Below are 26,269 nucleotides of genomic sequence, written 5' to 3' on the forward strand. Positions count from 1 at the left end.
GACTCTCACCACTGTCTCACCAATGTCTCACCGACACCACCGAGTGCAGACGGACGACGAAACATTAGTATGCTGGCCGATGAACGGGTAGGGAGGAGGCAACTTCTCGGCTCGCCGTCTTCTTGACACGGGCGGTAAAACTTGGGCTCAGCCGCCAATGAATGACTCGCGTCGTCATGACGAACCGCCGGCGGAGTGGCAATTCCATCGTGATGGATCATAACGCGTGACAAGAGAGACATTATTCTGGAGCGGCGCGAGATGAAGCTCCTGACAGAAACGACACCTGCGTGGGCGGACGAGGCGGTGGGTAAGACATATAGCGACATTCCGGAGGCCGTATCAACTTCGAACTGTCGGAATGCGTCGTAATGTGCCGCTGGGAACGTCCGGCCGCGGCGGTTTGACTCAGCGGCTGGCTCTGGCGACCCTGACTCACTGCAGTGGGTGTCGGGCGGCTGCCGCGGTACTGACTCTGAGCCGGTCCGCCACACCGCTGACAAAGAGCCGGCTCATGTCTCACCGGGTGACTGAGTTCGTGGTGCAGAGGTCAGCCGATCGGGGTCACTCGGGTCGGGGCAGGACAGAGGTCATACTGTCGCATGGCGGAACCAGACATATGACATTTGGCGCTACAGAACGTGCCCTAATGCAGTTTTTTTTTTTCAAACCGAGAAGTTCCTCACTTGCGACTTGACTTGACTTTCCGGTATATTTGTTCATTGAGAGCAAATATACCGAAATAAATTGCATTTAGCAAGCGAATATGGTGGAGCATGGTGCCATTTTACGCTAAGAAGCGCCATGATATGACCAAGGTAGTGACTGGAAACTTACTGGTTGACATCTCGAATTACTAGCGACACACCGGTACTCACTGCTCAGTGCTCAGTTGCTCACCTCACCTCGGGTTATGTGCGCAGTTTACCTGTCACCTGAGCCGCTACAGTGGCGACAGCGTCCGGTGACCCATGTGACCTTGCTCGGTGACTGACCTGGTGTCCGGTGACGATCAGTGGCCTGATGTGACGACATAGTGTGACACTGTGACAGGTGACACGAAGGTGTCAGGTCAACCGTACACCTATATTTGGAGAACCCTGGACGGAGTCGTATTGATTTAGGGCCACCGAAAGGCTCGATAGAGTCCCTTTTCACCATGTCAGCTGCTTTGAGTGATGACGTGAGCTGCTTTTTGTGGATGATGTCTCGTGTTGTTGCTGCAGAATACGTAATTTGGCGGCTATTCTAGTTACGCCCACTATAACATTACCACGATGGGAGGATCAATACTCCACAATGACATTAGCACAGTGTTCCCACTCCTGTGTATGACTGATCAGGTGCTCATTCTCGTTAGCATAATTAGCTAGACTAGCAAAAACAAAAAAGAAAAACTGATAATTCTTGTCGATTTGACAGTTAAACACATTGCCACTTGTCCGCTCCATTCATTTTCTGACCGCTGACACGGGTAGGGGCGACGGGTCTGGCCAAAATTACTTTAGTAATGGCTCCCTCAATGCTGAGGCGGGTCTCTCCCGTGTTGGAGCCGGGGAAAGGTGCGCTGACGTGGGCGAAGCTGGGCTGAGCGGACTGATGGTGGGTCCCTGATAGCCCAGTGGGCTGAGTGGAGCGACATGAGAAGCCCCTGATGGCCCGATGGGCTGAGCGGGCTGATGGGAGGTCTCAGATGTCCCAGCGGGCTAAGCACACCAGCGCGGCGCGTGCACCAGGAGCCATGCGCCGAGCACCGCTGGCAGCGGCGTGCACCTCAGCCGCCCCGTCATTGTGCCGGGCGTAATTGCACCGAGTGATTAACCTCAGACGAGCGCAGCCGACCGGCGGCCCAGGAGTCAACGGTCACGGGTGGAATGCAGAGCACCACCGACACCCTCAGGCCACCCCGGAGGCCGCGCGAAACCACCAAACGTGACTACCAGCTCGTGCGTTGTACGCCACAATTGCTCTCATTAGTTCCAAAACAAACTCGCCCGAGTAATGTGCTGGAATCTCATTAGCGACATCCGCCCTGGGTGCCATAAACTGTGCGTCCCGGGGCGGCCGCTCGCCGGTCGGGACAGATGGTTCTCCAGGTGTGGTCCCCATGGCCGGACACTGGGCCTCTGGCGGCCCCTCGGCGGCCGATGTCTGTGTTCTTGTGGGCGGTGCCGGCGGCCGAGCCCTGTGTTCTGGGCGGTCCGTCCTCCAGGTACGGGCGGCAGCCGATTGGTTACGTGCCTGACCATATATTTGATTGTTTTACATAATGCAGGGCTGCTGATCCACGCGGGACGGATAATGGATCTGTTCGTCGGTGCTGTGGGCGGCCTCAGGGCCCCCGGGTGGGAGGTCTTGGGTCTCCAGCGGCCGGGCGAGACGTCGGCAGTGCCCCTCCTGTGGTTCGGGGGCTGTTTGTCGGTCAGTGTGGTGAACCTACCAGATACTTCACAGGAACACACCTTATGACTTGAACGAACTCTTGCCGGTTTAAGCTGGTGCTAAGTTTAAGTGCCGAATAGTCGTAGACTGAATGGAGCGTGAAAGGAACGCCATCTTGTAAGAACATCGCTGACAGTTATTGCGCTATTCATTCAAAAGGTTATGACTTCCGAGCTTCCAAGCCCCAAAAAAGTGTAGGGCGTGCATGTTTGTCTTGAACAAAGATTCGACGCCCTTGCCGTCGGTTGTGCACTTTGCCTGATTACCCGAGACATTCAATAGCGGCCACTTTCAAGTTGAATTCCCAGGAAAACAAAAGCATTTCACTCGAACGCCTTGTGGAACGAATGGGCGCATCTGGGCTCTTGCAGACATTGGCCGTGGCTCGCCCATTTCTTTGAATCCATTTACATTAGGCAACAGCATTCGTGATGTAAAAAGGACTAATCTAGAAACTACGTTCAAAGTAAATCCATGAGGTTGATTGCTGATCCGTTCGCTCTTCGTCCGTTGGTTCTGCTGAGGACGTCTGCCAACCTTAATTAGTGATCTCATTAGGTGGTGTGGTGGTCGGGAGTGTGTCTTCCCCGCCCCGCTCTCCGCCTCTCCAGCCGGCCCTCGTCATTCTGTAAACAAAATGCACGACCCCGGCCCCGGTGGACTGCGCTCCGCGGCCAGCCGCTGCGTCCTCCACCGCCCGCAGCCGAGGCATTCAGCGACGTGCCATCGCTGGAGCGGCCTGCTCCCTCCGGGCTACATTGATGTCAGATTGATGACAGCGATCGAACTTCAGTGAGCCGTGAGTGAGGAGCTCTCAGGCGAACGATTCAGGCGGCAGCTGCTCCACACGACGGCGTATTTGTTTTCACTTTCGTTCCCCGGCGGCCGAGATGCGTCCTTCGCACGCGTCTGATGTCTTCCTCAAGTGGTACGTTTTTCTGTAGCGAGTCTGCGGGGTTTTCGGAGGTAACTTGGCCTTGTTTGCGCTATTTTGGTGGCCGGTGCGAACGGTGGTCTGTGAATTGGGGGAGTTGCGGTAGTGCGGAGGGTCCGGTGCGGAGTGGGTCGATGGCTGGAGCCGTTCGGCGGGCCGAGGAACTCCCACGGGAGTGTCTTCACTCGGAGACACCCAGAGAGGCGCACATCCACGACACACGGAGACGGGAGTCGTCGGGCCAGCTGCTGTTACCGGTCGCCGCCACTGCTCCTTTCGCTGTCGCTATGCAATATGCATAGTTATTTGTGAAGAGCCGACATATGAAAACAGGCGAGGTGGAATATGAGCGCGATGTCATTCTAAAGAGACTATAAAAAGCCTAACCTCTGGCCATTTGGGGAGTTGAGGCGCTGATAATCTAAGTCGTGATAATATGAATGAAATGATTCATGACATGGTCGGAAAGTGATAGCGGGCTGGAAAGTTCCAGTGGACAGACAGGAAATATTCTGGCGACTGGACGGTTTCCAGTAGCTACCATGGGATTCCATGGCATCTCTCGTTACGAGACAGAGTTGGTCTGCGAACTTGACGTGGTCACCCCTTCCGAGACACGATCCTATTAGACAGATCAGATACAGGCCGATCAAATATTTAGGCATATTTGTCTGTGGTGATGCCATGCTTGTTAATTGGGAGGCTGGGCTCCCTCTGCAGGGGGAGGAACAAACATTGGTGAGGACTGCAAATACAGAGATAGTGGGGTTCGGTGACTGAACAGACCTCCTTTGCTCCCCTCTTTTGATCCCATGTCCAATCAGCACATCTGGCGAATGGGTAGATTCTTTCTGAGTTTGAAAACTACCTTGGTCTGGCCTAAATCTAGCCAGGCTTAGCTGTTTGACCTTTTGGCCGTTGTCTAGTTGTTTTGAATAGACGACACGCACAACCTTCCCTGCGGTTGTGGTCACCTCGGTGTGCAGGTATTGAAACTCGTGCATCTCCGTTTACTGAGGGATTTTAACATTTTCCCACTTTGACGTTTTTTTTCTCTCTTTTTTTTTCAGATGCCATCTTGCGACTGATCCATAACGCCAACCAGTCAACTATCGACAGCTACAGCCACGAGACTGACGAGGACAGTCAAAACCAGACCAGTGACAACGTGGCGAAGCACGCGCTGCCCACGCTGTTCGGCCAGTTCATGCGCTACTTCCAGAGCGAGCTGTCCGATCCGGAGCTGGAGACGGCCGTCACAGAGTTCTTCGACGAACTGTTCGTGGTGACGTACGGACGCGGCGCGCAACTGAACGCCACCTTCGCGAGCTGCCTGCGGGAGAAGCGGCTGGACATCCGACCCTTCCGCGACGTGCCGTTCCGGATGAAGGAGAAGCTCCTGCGCACCTTCGGGCTGGCGAAATTCTACCTGCAGTCGCTGTACGGCGGTCTGGCGGTGCTCAACACCACCACCCACTTCCAGTGCACGGAGTCGTGCTACCAGGCGCTGACGAGGCTCAGCTACTGCCAGCTCTGCCGAGGCCACAGCCAGGTGCGGCCGTGCAATGAGTTCTGCTTTAACGTGATGCGCGGCTGCATGGCGCCGCTCTCCACACTCAACGAGTCGTGGCAGACGTACGTGGAGGTGTTGCGCAAGCTGGCCACGTCCCTGCAGGCCGGCAACAACGTGGAGACCTACCTGCTGAAGCTCTATGTCAATATCTCGGAGGCGATGTCACTCGTCTTCACCTACCGGGAGGAGGTCGATAGAGAGGTGAGTGGGCAGGTCGCCACGACCGCCCTCTTTCCCCGAGTGCATGTTGTACTGAATTGGCAAATCGTCAGCTAGGCACACAAATTCATATGGACTCTGCATTGGTGCTGGTAATAATGATGCTGCGTAAGAGCACGGGTAAACTGAACTCAGAAAGGATGAATTTCTACCGAAATGAAACACATTGTGCTTGACGACATCCAATCGTTTGACTAGCTAAGAAATCCTGAGAGAGATTGCAACGCGAAAATATTGGTGAGCAAACAACAGTAAAAATTGTTATGTTCGCTGAAGATTAATTCGGCAATTATTCTTCTTTTAACCATGCTCACCTCTTCTTTTCGTTCTCACTCAATCTGTGAATCTGAATATCCCGATCCACGGACATCTACCGAACCGTTTCACTAAAACGTCATGAATACGGGATGGATCGTGAAACGAGACGGCCTGTGGATATGGCAGGCAGAGCGGGCTGTCTCCCGTTCCAACTCTGTCTATTGCCCAGTACGGTACATTGTCTGCACCACTCAGCTGCCGGCGCGGCCGGCGCGCGCCATTCGTGCCACCATCGTCTCTGAGGGGCGCACTCGACGTCCATTGTTCCGTCGGCGCCGGGCCGCAGTTGGCAGGTCCAATTGAGTTGGGCGACTCAGCCCACGACGGTACCGACGGCCGCTGGTCACAATGGGCCACCGGCGCGCGGCGGCCCGTCGCTGCCGATCGCGCTATTGTGGCCGGCGGCCAGCGGGCGCAAACGGCGGAGACGACGGCCATTCACCGTCCGCTGACCCGCGCCCCTGACCTTACCGTCACGTGACCGGCTCGGCTGTGTTTGGAGAGCACTCTGACCAGGTCGGCCTTATCCCAAATCGATACGGTGTGGGCTGGCGGCTTCCCTGGGACGCCCACGGGCACATGAGGTGGGCGGAGAGCGGAGGGGATCCTTCCATTGAACGCCAGGCGTCAATGAAGTGTCGGGTCCGACACCTGGGTAGACATCGATCCTGAGGCAAATGTGTCAGCACAGGACAGTGAAAATGATTAATGGACCGATGTAGTCCAATGCTTGGTAAACCGAACAACATTCGCTGTTGATGCAACACACATCAGCAGGCCATTATAAAAGAAAGCCTGGGGTTGAATTAATGGCGACGACATTCTAGCGAAGACGCATTGGGCAGATTCGGATCACCTCCTTTTTACCTAAACCACCAATAAATCCGTTCATTGATAAACTGATCCACGTATCCCGAGTGGGACGATCTTCGGGCAGACAGCACTCAGCGCGAATGGGACGCTCTCCACTAAAACGACCGCATCAATCCGCTTCCATTCAGGCTCCAACAGTGTGTTGTGTTCGCCTGATTCAGAAGGTCGACGGCTTGCTGGGTTTGTGAGCGGGGCGAGGACGTCGTCGACCGGTCCGCGCCTTGTCCGCGAGTCTTTGTGGGACTGCTGGCACGCTTCGACTTGTTTGGAATACCGGGACTGGGCGGGGGCGGATGATGAAAGTCTCTAATGCTCTCTCTAAAACTCTCTACAGCTAATGGCTGAAGTCTTAGACACATATTCGATCGCCTTCTTGAGGATAACGTTCCAGATTATCATAAGAAGAGGCCCGTTTGATCACCACGGTAGTTACCTTATCAATTCTCGATGCGCTAATTCTCGTCCTATTCTCAAAGTGCATACCTATCCTGGCGCAGTCTTTCGGTGTACTTGAAAACACGTCTCAAAGCTTTGTACTCTTTCATATTTACGCCTCAACTCCGGATGTCTGTCGCGATGCTTACTATGTTCTCAGACCCACCAGCTAGCAACAGCATCAAAGCAGCTTCATCATAGCCCTGTTCCCCGCCGCGCCCTCGCCGCGCCTGGCTGTGGTCCCCGCTGTGATACCCCTGTTTGTGGCGACCTCCGACCCTAGCCGGTGGACCGTCGTATGTAATAACTCCATTGGGGCCCTGTCCGCCCAGCGGGGGAGGCGCTTCTCCCCTACAACCCGACTGAAACAGCGGGGTACCGGGCAGCTCCAGCTTGTGAGCCGGGCAGGCTGGCTTCGGTAGAATTCCAGCGTCAAGGGAAGGTGTAGTAGTTAGGTATAACCCATTGAAGGAACTGGCCACTTTGAATCTGCGGTTAGGTGCTTCATTGTAGAATTTCTACGATTGCCGATTGGGTACTGGATTATTCGGAAGCCTGTAAATATAAGTTGCTCGTGCATTGGCAAATCTTGAAAACGTTTGCTATGGGTTCGGCTTGAAGTCGCTGCATGTAAGAAGCAAGAGGAAATGCTCTCGCGGGCCTCTGGTCCCTCACAGAGGCGTCCTCCGTCTGATTGTTGCCACCCGGCCACGTTGTTTGTCGGTGCCGCTCGGTGAAAGCTCGCTTCGTCGAACCGAGCGCGTTGCATGCCGCCTGTGCCGGTCATCGATGCACGCGGCGCGGCGGGTCGGCAGGAATGTACCCCCCTGAGCACGGACAGGCTTCCGGCAGAGCGCGGACGACGGCTGCAGGTGCGCCCCGGGCCCGACGTCTGTCCGTCGCAGGAGACGACCCCCTCTGAGGAGCCAGAGCCGCCCGACCGGCCTCTGGCCGCCTGTCGGTCCCGTCAGCCACGCGAGACTGACGGATGACGAGGGAGCCCTTTGAACGCTGCCGGAAAGAAGCTTTGAGGGGTCTGCAGCGTTCGAGACTGTCTGTGATGTAGTGGAGATTTTGATTGAACTGATTGAGACCTCCTCAGAGATTGCAGTAATGCGCCCTGTGCCAGCTCACTGAACTACATACACCTGTTTTATCCAGCTCTGCACCCGAGAGGCGCTCCGGACCCGTCCCAGCCGACCGCTCGTATACCGTGCAGGGGCGGAACAGCGGCGTAACACGCACCTCCGTGTCTGCAATCACGCGCAGGCCCGCCCCCTGCACGCACACGGGCCCATTACTCGGTACCAGGCGATCACGTGTGGCTCATTACCCCATTTGGTTAACAGGCTCCGTAACGGGCTACCTGTGCGGCCCAGCCGGTGTCTAATCAGCTGATCAGCCGCGTCATCGAGTGCGGTTTCCGCTCCGTTACCTACAGACCGCTGCTGGGGAGCTACCATGCAAATGAGCGACGCTTTTAACCCGCGCGGGGCTGGGGTCTCCAGCCGAACGCGCGGGGCTGGGGGGGTAAATTTTACCCCCCCTGTTATCTCCCGAACTAATGGTCCGATTTGGAAAATTCAAACGCCAATCGAAAGCTCTCATCACGAACTACTAAAAACATGTACTTAATTTAAAGTTTGAGGTCAAGGTCAAGGTCAGGTCAAGGGTACAAATTGCAAGTTTCTACAGTATCGGCCTTGCACCGTAGTTGCCGAAGAATGGAGTCATGGACTGAGACTGTTCGCCCAAAACGTGTTCTTAGGCTACCAAGACAATATTCGTTGCATACAATATCATTCAGAGGTCAAGGTCAAGGTCAGGTCAGGTCAGGTCAGGTCACCAAAAAACAAAATATAGAAAAGGGCATGTGCGACACATGTTTTATGGGTCATTTTACTCATAGAATTCAATAGGCACACTCAATAAGTGATATGGACCACCTCTGGATGAATTTCAGGTCGAGGTCAGGTCAAGGTCAGGTCAAGTGAGGTCAAATTTTGAAGTTGGTTGTTAAGGCCTAGAAAGGTGTCTATCTGATGCAGTTTTTCACGGCGAATCGAATGGTGCTATTTTTGTTTCCGTACGAGGTCTAGAACTTCCAAAAAAGTCATTTTTCAAAAAATTTGTGTGTCGTGACGTCATAAAATTTTGAATAACTCCCACATTTCTGAACCGATTCTTCTAAAATTTGGTATGTAGGTGCACATAGACCACTTCTCTGACATATATTCCGGTTTTTTCGATAGACTCAAAATTTTGGATTTTATAATGATTTTCCCAAAAAAATCAGTTTTTTGAAAAAATTTAGGCCAAAATCCAAAATTTTCAAAAAACCGAGATAGCCATTTGATAGACAAAGTAAAATTACGTATAACCTTTTTTGTTACGTCTTGATTCCTTTACAAATGAAGATGTTAGCGGCGTTTGAACTTTTGCCGTTTTTGAGGCGAAAATGGCGAACATGACGTCACTAAAACGTCAATTTCTCAAAAATTTCCCGACGGATTTCGCTCAAATTTTCAGGGAACGTGTCAAATTGATGTAAGAAAAGGTACTGAAAGTTTGGCGGCGCTGCGCGCCGCCGTTTTTGAGATATCGCAAAAATTCGCGAGGGGGGGTAAAATTTACCCCCCAGCCCCGCGCGGGTTAATCAAGTGGCCAGCCCACGCCTCATCTTTTCGAAGTGCCGGCCGGATGAAGGCGGACTTTTCAAGGCGCCTGTCGTGAATCGTTAGTGGTTAGTCGTTAGTCGCTGTCGTTAATCGTTAGTCGTTAGCCGCTGTCGTTAGACGTAAGTCACTAGTCGTCAGCCGTTATGAGCTGAATCCCTAACCCGCTCTTGGTTTATCTCTCGCCCCGCCGGTAAATGACGCAGCCATGGCGCCGCGAATGGCGCCACCGCGCCGGGAGTGACGCCGCCGCGCCACTAATTGGCCGCGATAAACTCGACACCAATCAGTCAGATGTCTTTTTCTCCTTTTTTCTCCCCCCTGACATTCCTGCGCGGGCGGTGGGCGCCGAGGGCATTGCGCATGCGCGGCAGACGGTCAGGTAATTGAGGGACGAATACCGTGGCCACCCCGGACTGAGAGGGCCGGACCGCCTGTAAAGATGTCAGACTGATGAGCTCCCACCCAAGCGGGAACCCGCCGCTACCCACTGCGCAGCAGGGCTCTGACGGGTGGCCACTCTGTGCGGAATTCAACCCCGTACACTTAGAAATGAGGAGCGTTTTACAAGCAAATAGCTGAGTCGTCGACAACAGGGGATGGGTCAATTAGCAAAGCAGGTGTAACGTGATGATTGATGATTAAAATTTCCGCTGCGCCCATGACAAATTATCAGATCGTATGGGCGCTTCATTACAGGAGAATCCAGAGACGCAACCAGCTGGGGATTGGCATTGCAATTTCGACTTTTGACGATCTAAAATTTGAGCTACTGCGCTGTCGCCAAGGGCTTTGACGATCTCTGTTTGACTCAGCCGCCAGCGAACCTGGCCGACACACCGCACCGGTCGGCCGGCCGGGCCGCTCCCTCCCCAGACGGATGGTATCGGCCAGTTTTTACCGCCGCCCGCCGCCGTGGTAATGGATTACCCAAAGGTGGCCCGCCCGGCTACAGCTCAGATGAAGCCGTGGCATTTCTCATCGGCTGCGTGCCTCGGATGGTGGCTGAAATTTAAATGAGTTATTTCAACCGCACTGCGGTACGTCTATGGTGGTTTACAGTCGGAGGCTCGCTGCTGTGGTGATTCGAAGGTGGCGTAAGCGCGCGTTTTTGAGTAAACTGGAGCATTGCGGGGCTCTTGATATTTATGAAGCGGAAGTTATGTATTCTTACTGCACGCAAATGGAGCTCGGTTACTGCCGAATAAAGGCGCAATGTGTTGTTTGTCAATGGCCAAACCCTCCACTGAGGTGGCATAAACCGTACGACCACCAACTTAAACGTTTTTTCCTTATGTTGCCGTGTTATGACGTCTCGCCACTGAAGCGAGTATAGATTGTAACTGTAGTTAGACTAACTCCAGCTTGTACCCAATGCAGTGCAACGGCGTCATAACAGAGCTCCGGCGGGCCCGCAGCTACACAAAAAGTCCCTGACAGATAGCCAGGGAGCCTTATTTGCCTAACAATATTTTGTTTGCAGGCCCAGCTTTGACCAATCTGGAAATAAACTACCGTCGACTTTGCACGCTACGTACCTAACTCATGGGCCTTGTATCGCGCGGCCGATCACGGCAGCTGCAGTGGGGGCTTATGCAGTCCGCACAGACGCTGAAACCGTCCGCGACTGCGACAGAAAACTCCGTTAAGCTGCTGTCGGAAACGTGTCTGCTTCAAATAGCATCGTCTAGCGTTTCGGGCGTTTTTTCTTGTTCGGCGTCGTCGTTTTGTCCTTCTGTCCGGCAGCCGGTAGCGCAATCGTCGCCGCATCAGCAGCCAGGAGCTGGATTAGTATTAACGTCAATCATTACCGGAATACTGCTGGAGGATAATGCTGGTTCGCAATGCACAAGTGTGACGCTGGTTTACCCGGATCTTAATTTGTTATTTTAAGGTGAATGTGATTCACCTGTGTCTGAAAGTTGGTGGCATTCTTAGGGGTAGCAGATTTAGGTGTTGTTTTTGTTCGAAGAAATCATGCAATAACCTCCCGTACCCGACTTATGAAGTCAACAATGAATTAAATAGCAGGGCATTATGCTCGCATGCTCATTTAACTTTTGGCTGATTCTGAGATCATGTTGATTGTGCGGATGAAAGGACTTTCGGCGGTGAAAACTTTGACTCCAACATGGATTAGTTTCAACGTTGTTCAGAGTTCAGACTTTTATGCTTGGTGCAGTCACTTCTATTGCCAAACTTTGATGTTTGTAGTGCGTGAAAGTTTTCTGTAGGAGTCTATTAGGGATTGCATTCTGAGTAACTCCACTTTTCTTACCACCAATTTCGCGCGACTCTTAACCCTCGCCCTGGCAGGGGGGGGGGGGTCGATGCGACCCCCCCTAAGGTTTTTCGAAGATAGCGTAAAAACGGCGGCGCGCAGCGCCGCCAAATTTTGCACAGCCTATGGGGCAACCTTTTTACATATGACCTGAAAATTTCAGGTCCGGGTGACCTTGGGTCAGGTCACCAGGTCAGAAAAACCGGTACAAGGTCATGGTCAAATTTCAATTTTCTTCTTGCACCTGTCCAACTCACAGTTTTCGACTGATTTCCTTCAAACTTTCAGGATGTGCTAAGTTCACCGAGTTGTATAACATATAGTCCGGCTTTTTTGAGGTCACTGACCTGAGGTCAGTTAGAGGTCATTACGTCGTAATGTTAAGCCTATGGGAAAATACTAAATTCGGAAAATACTGGAGATATCCGCTTCGTTCTATTACTTTTGTGCTTTGAAACCACGGTACTTAACAGCAGGTCACTTGGTGCTTCTTTGTTTGGAGTACTTATCCATGGGTCAGGTCAAATGAGGTCAACTGAGGTCAAATGACGTTTTTGCCAATAACTTGGCACATAATGACGCTAGAGCTTAAAAAATGGTATCATTGTGTTCCTGGTGATCAGCCGAATCGAATGATATGCGATATGATACAATTTGGTTAACTTGAACTCAATTTATTAATTTAAGTTTACTTAAAATTTAAGAAAAACTTTAAGTACACTTAAGCAAGCTAAAAAGTATATCATTCGACGCGCCTTGACGTGCTGAGTTCACTGGTGCTTTTCTTTTTGCTCTATCTTAATTAGATCAAAAGTTATAAGTGAAAAACTTTTGACCTGTTTTTAGCGAAATTTTTACATTTATACCCCCCAAAACCCCCCTAAATATTGACCTAGAGCAACCAAATTTGCACAGGGGCGAGAACTCCAGGGGGCCCACCAACCTACCAAATTTGGTGTTTCTAGGTGCCATAGGAGCCAATCGCGAGGGGGGGGGGTCGCATCGACCCCCCCCCCCCCTGCCAGGCCGTGTTATGAAAAATGCCCTGCCAGGGCGAGGGTTAAAGTCAACAGATCAAACAGCAAAGCCAGCCTCGGCGAAACTCGGAGAGCGCACAATACCTGCTCCGTCCCCAAACTTCCGGCCCGTGTCCATTTACCGGACTAATCCATCACACGGGGGATCGTCTGTAGCCGGCTCCAATCCGGGATACGGCGGCCGACCCGCCGGGCGTGTAATAAGCCGCATTGTCGGGTCTGTCCTGCACCCCTTGGCCGCTCGGGCGCCGCGCGTCCACGCGTGACGCTGAAAACACTCCGGAATGCGGCGGGCGGGGCGATTGAGAGAGCCGGCAGCATTCCGCTGCAGGGTGTCATTAATTAATGTGTTTACTGCTCGGGAGAGAGGAAGATAGAGGGAGAGAAGGGAGCGGCGCTATCAGCTCATGGAAGGGCGTGCAGGCAGCGGTGTGACGAGAGCGGGGAGGCCACGGGGCGTGACTTGTCCAGAGGGTAAAATGTCTGGTGGCTGGAGCACAGAGAAATTGTGAGGTTAGAGAAGCGACTTCTGCTGGAAACAACGATAGGCACTGTGGTGGGTTCAGCGTGATGACCAAGGTTCTGCAATGGAACAGCCGATGAAATTTAACTTCGCTAGCTACGACAAGAAATGTGCAATATCATGCAACAACTGCGAGAGCTTTGCAGTGGAAACGTTTCATGTAGCAGCTATTTCATCATCCTTCTCCTTTATGCCTCAATGTTTGTCGTTTCGTCGGCCTTGGAAACGAATCACAGTTTCTTCACATTATCACCATGGTCCTCTTAGCAACAGACCTAAACCATCACATTCAGTATGTTGATTGGCTTCTCGCCCGGCCTCTGGGACCGCCGACAATGCTGTTCCTCCGTCCATATCGCATTGTCGGTGTCGCTCTCAAAGGTAGCCGCCCGACAACAACATGGAGTTGTTCTGGTAACGCCCTGTCGGACAGGGCCGGAATTCATCAATGATGCCTGTCGGACGGTACCGGACCCGACAGTGACCCTGTCGGACAGTCACAGACCCTGGCGACTCTTGTCGGACACTACCCGCCGGAGCCAGCCACCAGCGGTCGCGCGCCACCCATCAGCCATTCTCAGCTCACCGAGCAGTGAATTAGCATAAGTCGATTGCTCACCCCTGTGTATATTGCCGCGACTACCCGGGCCGACCGACAGTTGACTGTTCCATCGCTGCCGCCCGGCTGCACCTTTTCCGGTAGGTCTGCAATGCGGCGGGTGCCTGCCTGGGACCGGCTACACCCACCCTTCGGCCGCCCACTCCTTTCCCCATCGGTCTGACCGAGAGGGAGGTGGAGGGGGGGGGGGGAGGGGCAGCGCGTGGTCGGCCTGACGTGCCGGTCCCGGTAGTTATCACGTCATAACAGCGTGGTTTAGTACCGGCCGGCTGATATGAGCCGCCCGACCGACCGTCCGCAGTGGTGGGGCTCATGGAACACCGACGGCGGACGCTGAAACTACACGGCGGTACGGCCGCTGAACGGCAGCGGTACGGCTGGGTACCACCGTGCCCTGGGTACGCCATGCTACCCCGCCCCGCCCTCAGACAGAGGGGAGAGTGCCGGACAGAGCGGTGGGAGGAGACGAGGTGTGCGATTTCAGCGCACTCTGTGTTGTGCGTCCGTAGCGGCTGGAGGGACAGCACGGCGCAGCTGTTCGGGCGCCGGATCGGAACAGCTGCTCCGGTGGTATGTCCATTGTTCCGGACTGAACCGGTTTCGGTAGGGTCCGACCCCAGACATACCCCCAGATGATGATTGATGACTATATTTGATGTTGGAGCAGACTGCAGCTGCCTTTGACCCTGGCGGCTCCCGATGGCTATCTTTTTCAGTTCTCCAAATTCCAGTCGCATTCATAGTTACATCCCCGCAGTGAACACTGAGAGACTGGCTCTCTTTAAGGTCTCCTGGCTAAAATCCGGGCTGCTACAACCTTTACAACGAACGTCAGCTGGTTCCAGTCATCTATCGTCCACCGTCTACCGTCCACCGTCCACCGTCCACCATCCACTATCCACCGTCCACATTCCACCCCTTACCCACCCCGTCAACCAAGCTGGCACAAAGTCCGAGTGGTGCCCCAGCGCCCGGAAAGCACACTGCAACTCCCACCCGGCCATTAGCGCCGTCAGAAAACAGACACTACACCAAGCGCGCCTCTTTGATCTGTTCGGCCCGAGCTGAGCTGTGGCGGCCGACCCGGCCGACGGTGCTGGCGCAGCTCGACGGGGGGGGGGGGAGGGGGAGAAACACAGGAGGTGGGGCGAGGGAGGGCTGTCTGATGTCTGCTGTCTGCTGCGTTCTGTCTGCTGTCTGGTGTCTGATGTGTGTCTGCTGTCCTTTCGCCGTTGCTGTTCGAGTGGAAAACACGTGCTTGTCTGGCGTTTAGAAGAAACGTTGTCTCTTTCCATTGCCTTGCAGTGAATCGGCACTGTGAAAGCTCACAACAGTGCTCTCCGTGACCCCTTCATTTGAGCAATGAGGAATGAGCATATGTCATGACTGATGACGTCTGAGCATAGGCGATGCGATTTCCTGCTATCTATTCGAGTGTTGTTACTTGTTACACATGTATTACATATGCCATCTTCGCGCATAGGGAAGTTATGAACCATAAGTAAGCATTAGGCTTCTGCCGTCTTGAAGCCGCAGTCCACCTTTACCTGCGCCACCTTGTGGCTTTGCTTACCACTTTCTGTTTCATGCAGCACTGAAGAGCATTGTAATTTGTAACGCTCTTGTAGTAAATATTTGGTAAGAGCGTGTAATTTTTGTAGTTTCTGTTTCATATCGCCAAACTCCCCTTGCATAGTTTTGCGCGGACTGTAAATGCCCAACATTGCCAAGGTACCTCTGTAGTCTGTAGTTGCCGAGCTCGTACGAATCTAGCCCTGTTTAACTCATCGTCGTGCCGCTGATTATCCCTCCCAGATTCCGGCGGCAGATAATCCCTTTATTCCCTGTGCTGTGGACCCGATACAGGCCTTCAGCTATCTGTCCACACGGCGGTGTCAGCACATTGCACAGTTGCACACGTAGTGCAAGTCACGCAGGCGTGCCAGTCCGCGGACCGTGTCAGATGAGCCTCGTGGGCCGTGACACCGGCAACCAACAGCGCATTGACACACGGATGACAAGGATGACACACGCTGGTGACACCCAGGTGAATGTCGCCCAGTGGAGCTTAATGGCACCGTGACACGCACGCCTGCGCTGTGAACATTGCAGCGTGAGATTGGTGGCCTTTGGGGGCTCGCGCTATGGCCTCGTTCGGAACATTACGGGACATGCAGCGTCATTGCAATGTGCGATGTGGAGCAGGATGTACCCAGTGATGAGGTAATGAGTTATTGGGAAGTGGGCTTCGTGCGTTAATGCCTGCACTTCATCTGCTTTCAAGCAGATTGTGCGATGCTAGATATTGATTAACCTTTCTATGGATAGATAATCATATAGGTTAATCGAATTTCTTTGTCGTATATGTATGATATAGCTGCATTTGTTAATTTCATTGCATGCTGTCCTTTGTTGGTATGTGTTGGCTGACCAATTCATCAAATCGCGTTACGGGCGCGAATGTTTCACGCTGATGGAGATTTATTGCGAGTTCGTATTGGAGCCAGAGTTGATGTCAATCATGCTGATTGCGTTGTTTGTGCAGTGCATCAAGCACGCGTTTGTAGGCTTAGAATACTCAATCCCTACTCAAAGGGAGGCTAGACATAAAAAAAACAGAAGAAGGAAAATGCCTTGTCGCGGAGTTATACACAAAAAGGTTCATATCAGGACCTACAACTGAAATTAAGACAAAGACATTCGTCATTCATCATCATTTAATGACCTAGATGAAGTGTGGTTTCACTTTGAGGTACCATATACAAAATAGCAGGTTACCACCATTATGTTACAAAATAGCATCATTCTTCTCACTATTATGAAGCCGCAGTGACTTATGAAGTAAGGATCTTGGGAGCGGAGGGTAAAGACTAATATGTTTAGATTTTAAGGCGGTGAATACCATTAACAAAAATGTGATCGATCCATTTATTTGTCGTTTACTCGTTTTCACTTTTTTCAAATAAATCGATAAGTAATATTTTATAAATATTTAGTATATAAGGATATGAACTACGCTCGACACCAGCTTCTGTTATTTGCTGCAACAGTTTAACTGAATCTAGCTGTATCCATCGCTGTCGTGGTGGCGCCATTGGTACCAACTTTCCTTTGTTTCCGGCTCTCACCTGTGTCCGTTGTTGCCAACTATGTGCGGATCCCGCGCTGTTTTGCTGGCGTGTGGCCTTATGCAAATGCCAGGATCCTGCCTCAATCCGCCTATTTAAATAACCGTGGGAGTTTGCGAAAAACGAACGAAGTTTGAAGGCTCTCGCTTCTTTCAAAGAATTTGCATAACAAGCTCACGGCGAGAGAGTGACGCGTCGCTTCTCAGGCTGAGGATCGGCTCAGCTGTGAGAGATGGTTCTCAGTGTAGCTTAGGTTAGGTGAAAATTGACAAACTCAGCAAGCCATCCGCAATGCAAACATTTGAGTTAATTGCAAACAGACCTCATGACTCTTATAACTGTTTGAGATATGTGATGAATGAGAAGAATAAATTGTCATCGTTCCAGAATACCTTTGAGATCATAATGCAAATCATGTAATCATTTTCTGTTGAGAAATGCATTATATAAGCATTTATTTACGTTTTTACGATGCTACGTTTGTTGTTGGACTTCTTTGCATTTCATGAAAACTCTACCATTTGTGTTAACAAAATGAATTGATGATGTATTTTTATTAGTCAGTTCTACGCTGTGGGGTAGCCTGGTTCCTCTGTGCACTCCTCTGTAGCGTGGGTATACAAAAACAAGTCATCAAGTGAATGAGCGCAGTCTGAGTCGCCCTCGGTTGGCTTTTCCCTGACGACCTCAGGGAATTAGAGATAGGGGAGAGCACAGAAGACCCTCACCCACTTTTGGCACTGGGATAGCTGAAGCTGTCTCAGCTGGTTGCGCGAGGGCAGCGCTGAAGCTCAGATCAAAAGATAATAACGCAGAAACTCAGAGAAAAAGTGCAGCCATGACGTATTGCAGTCTGTCTGTCAAGAGCCGAAACATTCAAATGGTCGCTAATCTCTCCTATTGCTCAGAGCAGGAACAGTCAACATCATCCTGGAAGATGGGCATATCAATCAGAACCTGTAACGACAAAGGCTTTTTGACACCGGCACCGGGGCATTCTTCTGTCCACAGTTGTGTGTTGAATCACTTTCTGAGGGCATTATATCCATTTCCGTGGACATAACAACCTGCATGGAGACCACGTCCACTGGGTTTCACACCAACACCCCATATCCCCAGGGTATCTTTGTTTTGCAAATTGCCGTTGACACGAAATGCTCCGCCTTTGTAAACTCACAAAAAGAGCGGAAACAACAAGTTAAAGCGTCGGCGGTCGTTTAAGGTCGCTTAACGCCTGTTATCGCTTCTTTCTGTGTTCACCGTTTTAGACTCGGGCGTTTTGAGGTCGTCTAGCGTAGCATACGGAGCGGCACATATGCGCTGTTTCTTTAGTGAGGCTGGCTTTGTCACCACGAGCGAGTGTTAAAAACACGACACAAACACGCATTCATTCGTATTTCCTAGCTGGCTTGTGGCTATAGAGATGGAGAATAGCCATTACTTCCTGAGCTTGAGGACGTGGAAAGAATATTGTGGATACAAAGCCTATGTGCGCTTTTTGGCTAAACATACGAGTATGCGTCAACAATCCCAAAGCAGACGCAAAAGGAAGCCGGAGAGGAAAAGGAATCGACTGGCACGCTATTTGAACCCACTTACAAGTTACAACTCACTACTGCAGTCGTCAGTGGTTAAAACTCAACTCCGCACGTGCTCGCGGCATCCGATAGTTGTTACCGTTTCATTTGGGTTGGCTCGGCCCTCTCGGTGGGTCGAGCGGCGGCCACTTTTTATGCGCGTCCTTCGGCTCGCGGGCGGTGCCGACGGTGCCAAGTTTACCGCGTCGATCGTCGATGTGGGTCGGTACCGACGCATCTGTCGACGCAGGTGGCTGCTGCTTTTACTCGGGCGCCTGGCGACTGGCGGCACATTTATTCCCGCGAGACACCGCTGCTCGCCCGGAGAGAAAAAAAGACGCTTTCGTCGGCCGAGAACGGCGGCCTCTCGACAGTCGGCGCACGACCGGCGACGATCCTCTAAATGGCCGCCGGTGACACGCAATCCGTTCTCAATTAGACGCCGCTTTCTGCCGCCGAAAATGGCCGATGGGAGGAACCCCGCCGCCGGCGACCGATACATATATTTTTTTTTTGGTAGTCCTCGATGACCGATAGAGTGAGATGGGCTGCGTGATTTGGTCCTTTTATGGCGCTCTCGGTCGCCGCAAACACGTCGATTAAGTACACAAACACGGCTGGTGATTAGAGTGGCCCCCGGGAGCAGCGGACTCGATGCTGTCGGCTGGCGTCTTGGCGCCGGTTAGCCGGAAACTGGCACCGAACCGGGCCGGGTGCGCCGGCCAGCAGACATCTCAGACACCCATCTCTGTCTCTGGCGGCGGTCGGCACGGAGAGATGGGCTCAAAAGACAGACAGACACAGGCAGGTGGACACAGGAAGGCGGGCACGAGGAGGCGGGAACAGATAACGGGATTGAGAGACGATCACAAAAAGGTGGCCGCAGAAATGACATGAATAGACACGTAGAGGTCTCAGGTCGTCACGGAGAGGCGCCTCAGTGACATGTCGTGTCTCGTGCCCATCGCTCGGCGCTGTGACGGCCATCACAGAGCGGCTAGTCACGGTGTGATGAGACAGCACAGCTCGACCGACCGCAGTGCCGACCACCCGCGTGGGCCCGCCGGTGAGCGAGTGTTGATCGGTTCAGGTCAGAGGTCAGCTGCAGGCAGCGAGCTCACAAGAGGAATGTCGGGCTCATACATCCGATAAGGGATCGAATTCCATCAGCTATGCGAGCCTCAGTGAATTCGACATTGATTTGAGTCTGTTTCGTGGACGCCAAACCATTCAGACGCAAATTTCACTTGAATAACTCAATCATATTTAACGTCTGATCCAGCGCCACTCACAAGCTCTGTCGAATTTCAGCCGTGGTTCGGCAAAGCAATTCATCCCATTGCAACAGTCCCACAGCTCATTTAGACAGCTTGCGTACACCCGTCCTGACCTTGCAAATGTGTGTATCCTGTCAGCGCACATAGTGCAGTCGCCTCTCTGAATGAATGGAGCCGACGTGGACATGTGTTTTCTAACGCAGCGGTGACCACTACGATCTATTGACCAATTACGCGTCAATAGCTACACATTTTTCGCCAGCCACCGGCGAGCCATTCGTGACACTTCATCGGCTATTTATTACCGGATCAAGTTATCAAATTCGGCTCCAATTACAGTCGAACCTACGCCATTAATCTCTCGGGAACAGCCCGCCATTAGAGTACGGGAAACGTCCCGCCGCCCATGGCCCGCTGGGGACGGGAGGCAATAGCGGCGCGGCGCGCGGACGGCAAACGCGGCGCACGGACCAGTGTTCGCCACGGGCCGGGCCAGCCCAACGGGCCATGGGCCGGGCTGGGCTACGGGCTGGGCCGGGCCCCCAAATATCATTAGTTAACGGGCTACGGACGGGCCGGGCCAAGAGCTTTCTGCACTATGGGTTTTGCGACTAATGTCAATTTAAGAAAATTTGGAAACTGATGCAAACAAAACCCACTGGGAAAATACAAAAACTAAACCAAATTTAAGGAACGTGAAAGAAAACCTACTTGTTATTGAATTTTGGGAATCTTGAGAATTATCCAATATCACATCATGTCACACATAGGAGGATTTTCATAAAAATTCCGCAACCAAAAAGATCAGAGAATGTCTAGCATCATTAGTTTGTAATAAAAGTTAAAATGTAGTCATCAGAATAACTTACTTAGCACTACAACTCCAAAAACTAAGAAGCCACTCAACAATGATGGGCCACAGGGCTACATTAAGTTTAACACTTATATATGGCGATAGTGAGACAATTCCAACACAGTCTTTTTTCCTTCACCGACGGCTTTTTAACGAACAGAACCTTAAAAGGATACTCACAAAACACACTGTAAGTAACGACGAACTCTACAGAGTATTTCGCGACGAAAGCTTCTTTAAATGTCCATAAATTTGTCAAAATAAGTCACAACAAACCAGCCCCCTCTCAACAAGATTTGCAATCATGGCGGCGGCCCTATGTTTATGTGGCGGCATCTAGGTAATATACACAACAGTTTATCAAATAAATACGTTTTTAAAGTAAGTATCAAGGTGAAAAACAAAATTAAACAAATAAAAAATGAAACCTTAATCACGAAGTCTGAAAACTCGAACGAAAAACAAAACAAATACTTGATCATATATGTTTTATTATACAATTGGTCAAAATCGCTACCTGCCGCAGCTGCGACAATAAAGAAGTGTTCGCTCATTTTTGATTGATGATGATGATGCGTTAAAGTCGCAAAAGTACCCAATGACATTTCAAGTTTACCATGTTTTCTGCTTACGCTGCTAGCGATATCAATATCTTGAAAAGAGCCTAACATAAAATAGCAAGGAAAGTAGCAGATAGTTGTCCACAGAGATTTGGTTGACACGTGGGCATGAATTGAAAATAGATAAGATCAGTTTTGCTGATAAATGGATTGATTTTCTCTTTTTTTGGAAGACAGTGCTAAAGTTAGTGTCACCTATTTTGTATGCTTTCTCAGGCTTTTGATATTGCAGCATCTATGGAGTGAATTTAACAGCAAGGTCAATCCCAGACAGATTCATCAATTCCCATAAGTCAAGCTTTTTTTTCTGCTGGTAAGTGCTGGGAAGTATAGAGTATGTGGCAAATACTTCCTTCAAGTATGCATTAGAGTCACCAATTATGAATGATAATGTTCACACACATCAGCTTGCAAGATAACTTTACTCATAGAATGTAGTTAATATAATCATGTAAACTTTTTATAGGTGTGTAATCATGACCTAATTGACTGAGGTGCTTGCTGTTGCTGTTAAAATTTGTGCCATAGGTGCTTGAAATGATTATATTCATTGAAAAGAAGGGAGTCATGATTGCCATGTTAATATTCATGCAATTTGAATTGTTCTCAAAATAGTGTAATCAATCATGCTTATTATAGCAATAGACTAAGACAATAACTAGATTGCTATTTTTGCCGGGCCGGGCCGGGCTGGGCTTGGAATATTTGCCAAGAGCGGGCTACGGGCTGGGCCGGGCTCTGAACCCATGGGCCCGGGCCGGGCTGGGCTGGGGATTTTGGGGCCCGTGGCGAACACTGGCACGGACGACAAACGCGGCGCACGGACGACAAACTCGGCGCACGGACAGGTGTGAGCGGCGAACTCGGCGCTCTCTGAGACCCACAGACCGTCGGCTGGCCGTCGCCCAGCTGGCTCGCTCAGTCGGCCGGGCTCACCGCGTCAACCCTGACCCTGAGACGAAACGCGTAGACGGCCGGCCGACGCGGCGGTCGTCCAGCGGACCCGTCACAGGTTTCCGGCGCAGCCATAATTCACGCGTCCACGGGTCGGCTGTTGTGAGCTCTAATCACAGGGCTCGTTCGACCCGTGTGGGAGGGTTGGGGCGGGCAGGACCAGAGGGTCGGCAGAGAGGAACGTGGGGGACGCGGGCCGGAACAAAAACCTGGTGCTTTCCTGGTAATCACGACTCGATACTGGGCTAGAGTGGACAGCGACCGGAAAGTCGAGCAGGGGGAGGGAGAGAGGGAAGGGGAGGGGAGGGGTGATCTATAAGAGCGCATACCTGCAGTTCACCCTTCGTGTGGCGCTGGTTTTTACACCAAACCACCGGTCCATCCCACTAAGGTATGCCGAGCTGCGCTAGCTCGGCCCAGGTCACGAGGGTGAAACAAAACTCGCTGAGGTCACTTGGGTCGTGATCTCCCGGTCACGATCGGTCACGGAGCTCCTCTGTCCGTCTGCCAAGTCTCTCTATTAGAGCACGGAGCTCGGGCCGTGCTGACAATCTCAGCAAGCCTGCGTGTGCGCCGTACGCGTGCCCAAATCCACCGAGTGGTGGTCCGCCGGCGACCGTTGTGACGGATCGCACCCCAGGCTCGCATGTCAACACGGACACGGCACATGACGCATGCCTGATTCACACTGCGTGCTGGCTATAATTATGCTCTACCCACTGGGCTGCCCTATTGCATGCTGGGCACCTTTTAGCGTCGATGGGGCGCGCCCAGGCGATCGGGCTGTCTTTCCAAAGGCACGACCGACTGCTCGAAAGCCTTGATTTCTTGGTAGGCTGACTGTGCGGTCATATGACTGGATTTTGTAGAAGTTGAGCTCGTGTCGGTGCCCTCTCCCATGGGGAGACAGAGGCTCGTCGGCCTCGTTACTAACCGAGCCCGGCCGTTAGGCGTGTGTTATGAGCTCATCTCATATCCATCCGCTTTGTTATTTATCCAGCGGCGGCAGAATGGCTGCCTGGAAAGGAGCTGTCAGCGGCCCATTGAGACGCGGTCTCATATCGTGACCCCGGTGCACCGTCAGAGACTGCGAGATTTAGAGGGTGCCTGCGGTAAAACACCGGTTTTCATTGAGTTGTCACTCCGCATGGTAAATTCGTGAGTTGTGGTCCGGAAACGGACAATCACGACTCTGAATCGTGAGACATAAGCTGCAGATACGTCAGAGACGATGGAAAAGAGCGCGTCAGGAGGGAGTTTTTAGGACAACCACCGCCACAGAGGTATTGGTGGCCTGTAATGACACCTGACACTTTCCGGGAAACTTGTCTGACGTCTTGTCAGGTGTTCGAAACACGACAAATTTGCTGTGTGGCTCCCTCTCCTACAGTCGCAGCATTGACGTCACCAGCCTGATCCGCCTGACATACCTCAGCCGCGCGGTGTTGGAACACATGAGGGCCGCCAATATTGTGCTGATCGCCCCCCCCCCCCCGAGCCCCCCTCTGCGCCCCTGCCAGATCCGGCGCCGCCCCAGTTACCGCAGTTCGGCGGCGCCAACTGCCGTCTGGCATCCGTTTATTCAACTGTTACCGGATGACAGGAGGTGACGGCGGCAGCGGCAGCGGCCATTTCTTGGCTTCATGGTGGTCCGTTGCATGGAAACAGACTACAGCCGGTGCTGATTGGCATGCCGTCTGGCGCCAGGAAAGCGAAGGCCATCGCATCTCAACTGGGGTCACCCGAGCGCAGCTCAGGGCCCTCCTCTCGGCTACACTAGCGACATCTAAACTGTGTTATCAGCGCCTCTGGCGGCCGCATCCCGAAACTGTCTCGGTGGCTGGGCGGAAAACGGGTTCAGTCCGAGGCGGCTGGCCGTGACGCTTTGGCCCGGGAGACGGCATTCCTTCACGATCGGACGAGGTGGGCCGGTCGCCGTCTGGTGGGCTGCGCCATGTCTGGCCTTCAGAGCAGCCGCTGAGGGTGAGCAGTGACCCGGCTGGCGGAGAGGGAGGGGAGAGCCGCGGCCCGGGCGGGGTGGGTCTCAAGATTTCACGGAGAGTGACCTGAGTAGAGGTCAGGTTAGTATCCAGGTGCGAGGTGGAACAGATGTCCTATGGATTTTCCGATGAAGAGGATAAGATTGTGCTGCAGGGGTTCCGAGAAAGCGTGCTTAGTAAGCAGTGTTAGGGATAATTCCGAAGTTAAGCTCATTCAGGTATTAGGGCAAGGCAGACGAAGATAAACAACTGGACTGTGACTCTTCATGACTGTATATGATGTGTTTGAGTCTCTCAGACAAGTGAATGAGCTCCATTATACCTCTTGATCAGACATGGGCGCAAATATCACCAAAACAGCTATACGTTAATAGGTATAAAAAACGCGCCGTTTAATTCGATGTGCCTCGATTAAGTCGGCGAAACGTTAACGACGAAGAGACGTTTATGCCATACCTTCCGACAGTTTCAACGCTTCAAATCAATCGAATCTATTTGTCAGATGTAAGAATATCTTCATGCTCTGCATTTCTACAACCCTGTTGATCATTTCCATTCTCCCGTCTTTGTTGTTGGCTGTGCCGCTGAGCCCAGGGAACATCGGTGCCTCAAATGGGATCGGATATGTGTTCTAAATGCTCCCCAGCCTATTCTCCAAGCAGCTCTAATTTGTTTTGATAAACCAAATTAGCGTGCTTATAAAAAGGCTGACAGTAGCTGAGGTAAGATTAGTCTGCTGCTGTTGCATGTCCGAAATATATTATTCAGGATAATGAGTTTGTTTACCTGCTGGGGCGCTGTCGGAATGTTGTGACAGCGCGCTGAGCGCTCAGCTGTTCGGAGTCGACACTCACGTCTGACAGAGGAGCCTCCGGAGGGAGGCGTCTCGCCCGAGCCCCGGATGCACCGATGGCACGCCAGCTCCTGGCTTGATTCACTTTAGGAGACCATCTTTTAGCGGGCTGACGCTTTGCCAAATGGAATGGCGCATCTCATGTGAGCAGTTGACTCTTTATTTTGAGCCATCTCTCCGGCAGGGCTCTTACAGCGGCTGCACCCGTTCCCAGCTCTCTCATGGTGCACCTCTGCTCTTCCCCAGCCGCGCCTGGTTCTCACCACCTCTCTAACCCTGTCGCCAATGTGCAGCGGTGCTTCTCAGCCCTCCGTGGTTGACGTATGGGTTAGGCAGCTTGATCTCCCTGGGCGCGGCGCCGGCTCCGACGCCCCACTGTGCGGCGGCGACACTTCAAAGCTCTGTTGTGACACGCCGGTGTACGCCGCCCGCGCCGCCCGCGCCGCCCGCCTGTTTATTTATGGATCTGCCGACGCACCCAGCCCGGGTCAGGGGCGACGGTGGCGACGACGGCGCCCCGCCGCCGTCTCAGGGTCGACTGCCGGGGTCAGAGGTCAGATAGGGGTCACCGGACGGTCACAGGGCGGTCAAATGATGGTCAATGGGCGCGGGTGACCTCAGTGAGTAGAGTAGCCGGATGCTGGATCTGGACAGACACGATGGTAGATACGGATAGCGACCACCCTCTGACTGGGTAGGTCGTCTGCAATGTATTTCCGGAGTGATTACTTGGGTCGAAAACAATGGTGGGGAGGGGGAGGGATGGCAAGTGTCACCGACGGGCAATCCAACTCCCGGAGGACCCACCGAGACGGTCGGGTCACTGAGGGCGTGCTCGTGTGAGTCTAGGGTGCCGTGACCTTTGGTGATCTCTCTGAACTTCCTCACTGCCGGGTGGTAGGTCAACCTGCTTCATGTCGAAGGAGATCTGTCACTGGGCCTTGACATTTCAATCAGTGGCTCACTTTAAGTTATCTGTTGAGGAAGCTTGAGTCTCCTCCCGCTGTCTTTGTCACTGTCTCTGATTGTCTCTGGTAGCACAGGCGGCGGCCCAAGCCACTGTCTTCTCTGACCGATA

General features: G+C 52.4%; 1 protein-coding gene across 1 annotated transcript in view; it reads left to right on the forward strand.

Moving 5' to 3' along the window:
- The window catches only part of LOC122389183 (glypican-5-like), a 109,528-nt gene that overhangs the window by 72,690 nt on the left and 10,569 nt on the right, over window positions 1-26,269 (forward strand). The window contains exon 3 of the mRNA XM_043380949.1: window positions 4,447-5,150. Within this exon, the coding sequence (XP_043236884.1) occupies window positions 4,447-5,150 (704 nt within the window). The remainder of the gene's footprint in view (window positions 1-4,446; window positions 5,151-26,269) is intronic.

The sequence above is a fragment of the Amphibalanus amphitrite genome, unplaced genomic scaffold (genome assembly GCF_019059575.1).
Source record: "Amphibalanus amphitrite isolate SeventyFive unplaced genomic scaffold, NRLGWU_Aamphi_draft 000347F_arrow, whole genome shotgun sequence".
Taxonomy (NCBI): Eukaryota; Metazoa; Arthropoda; class Thecostraca; order Balanomorpha; family Balanidae; genus Amphibalanus; species Amphibalanus amphitrite.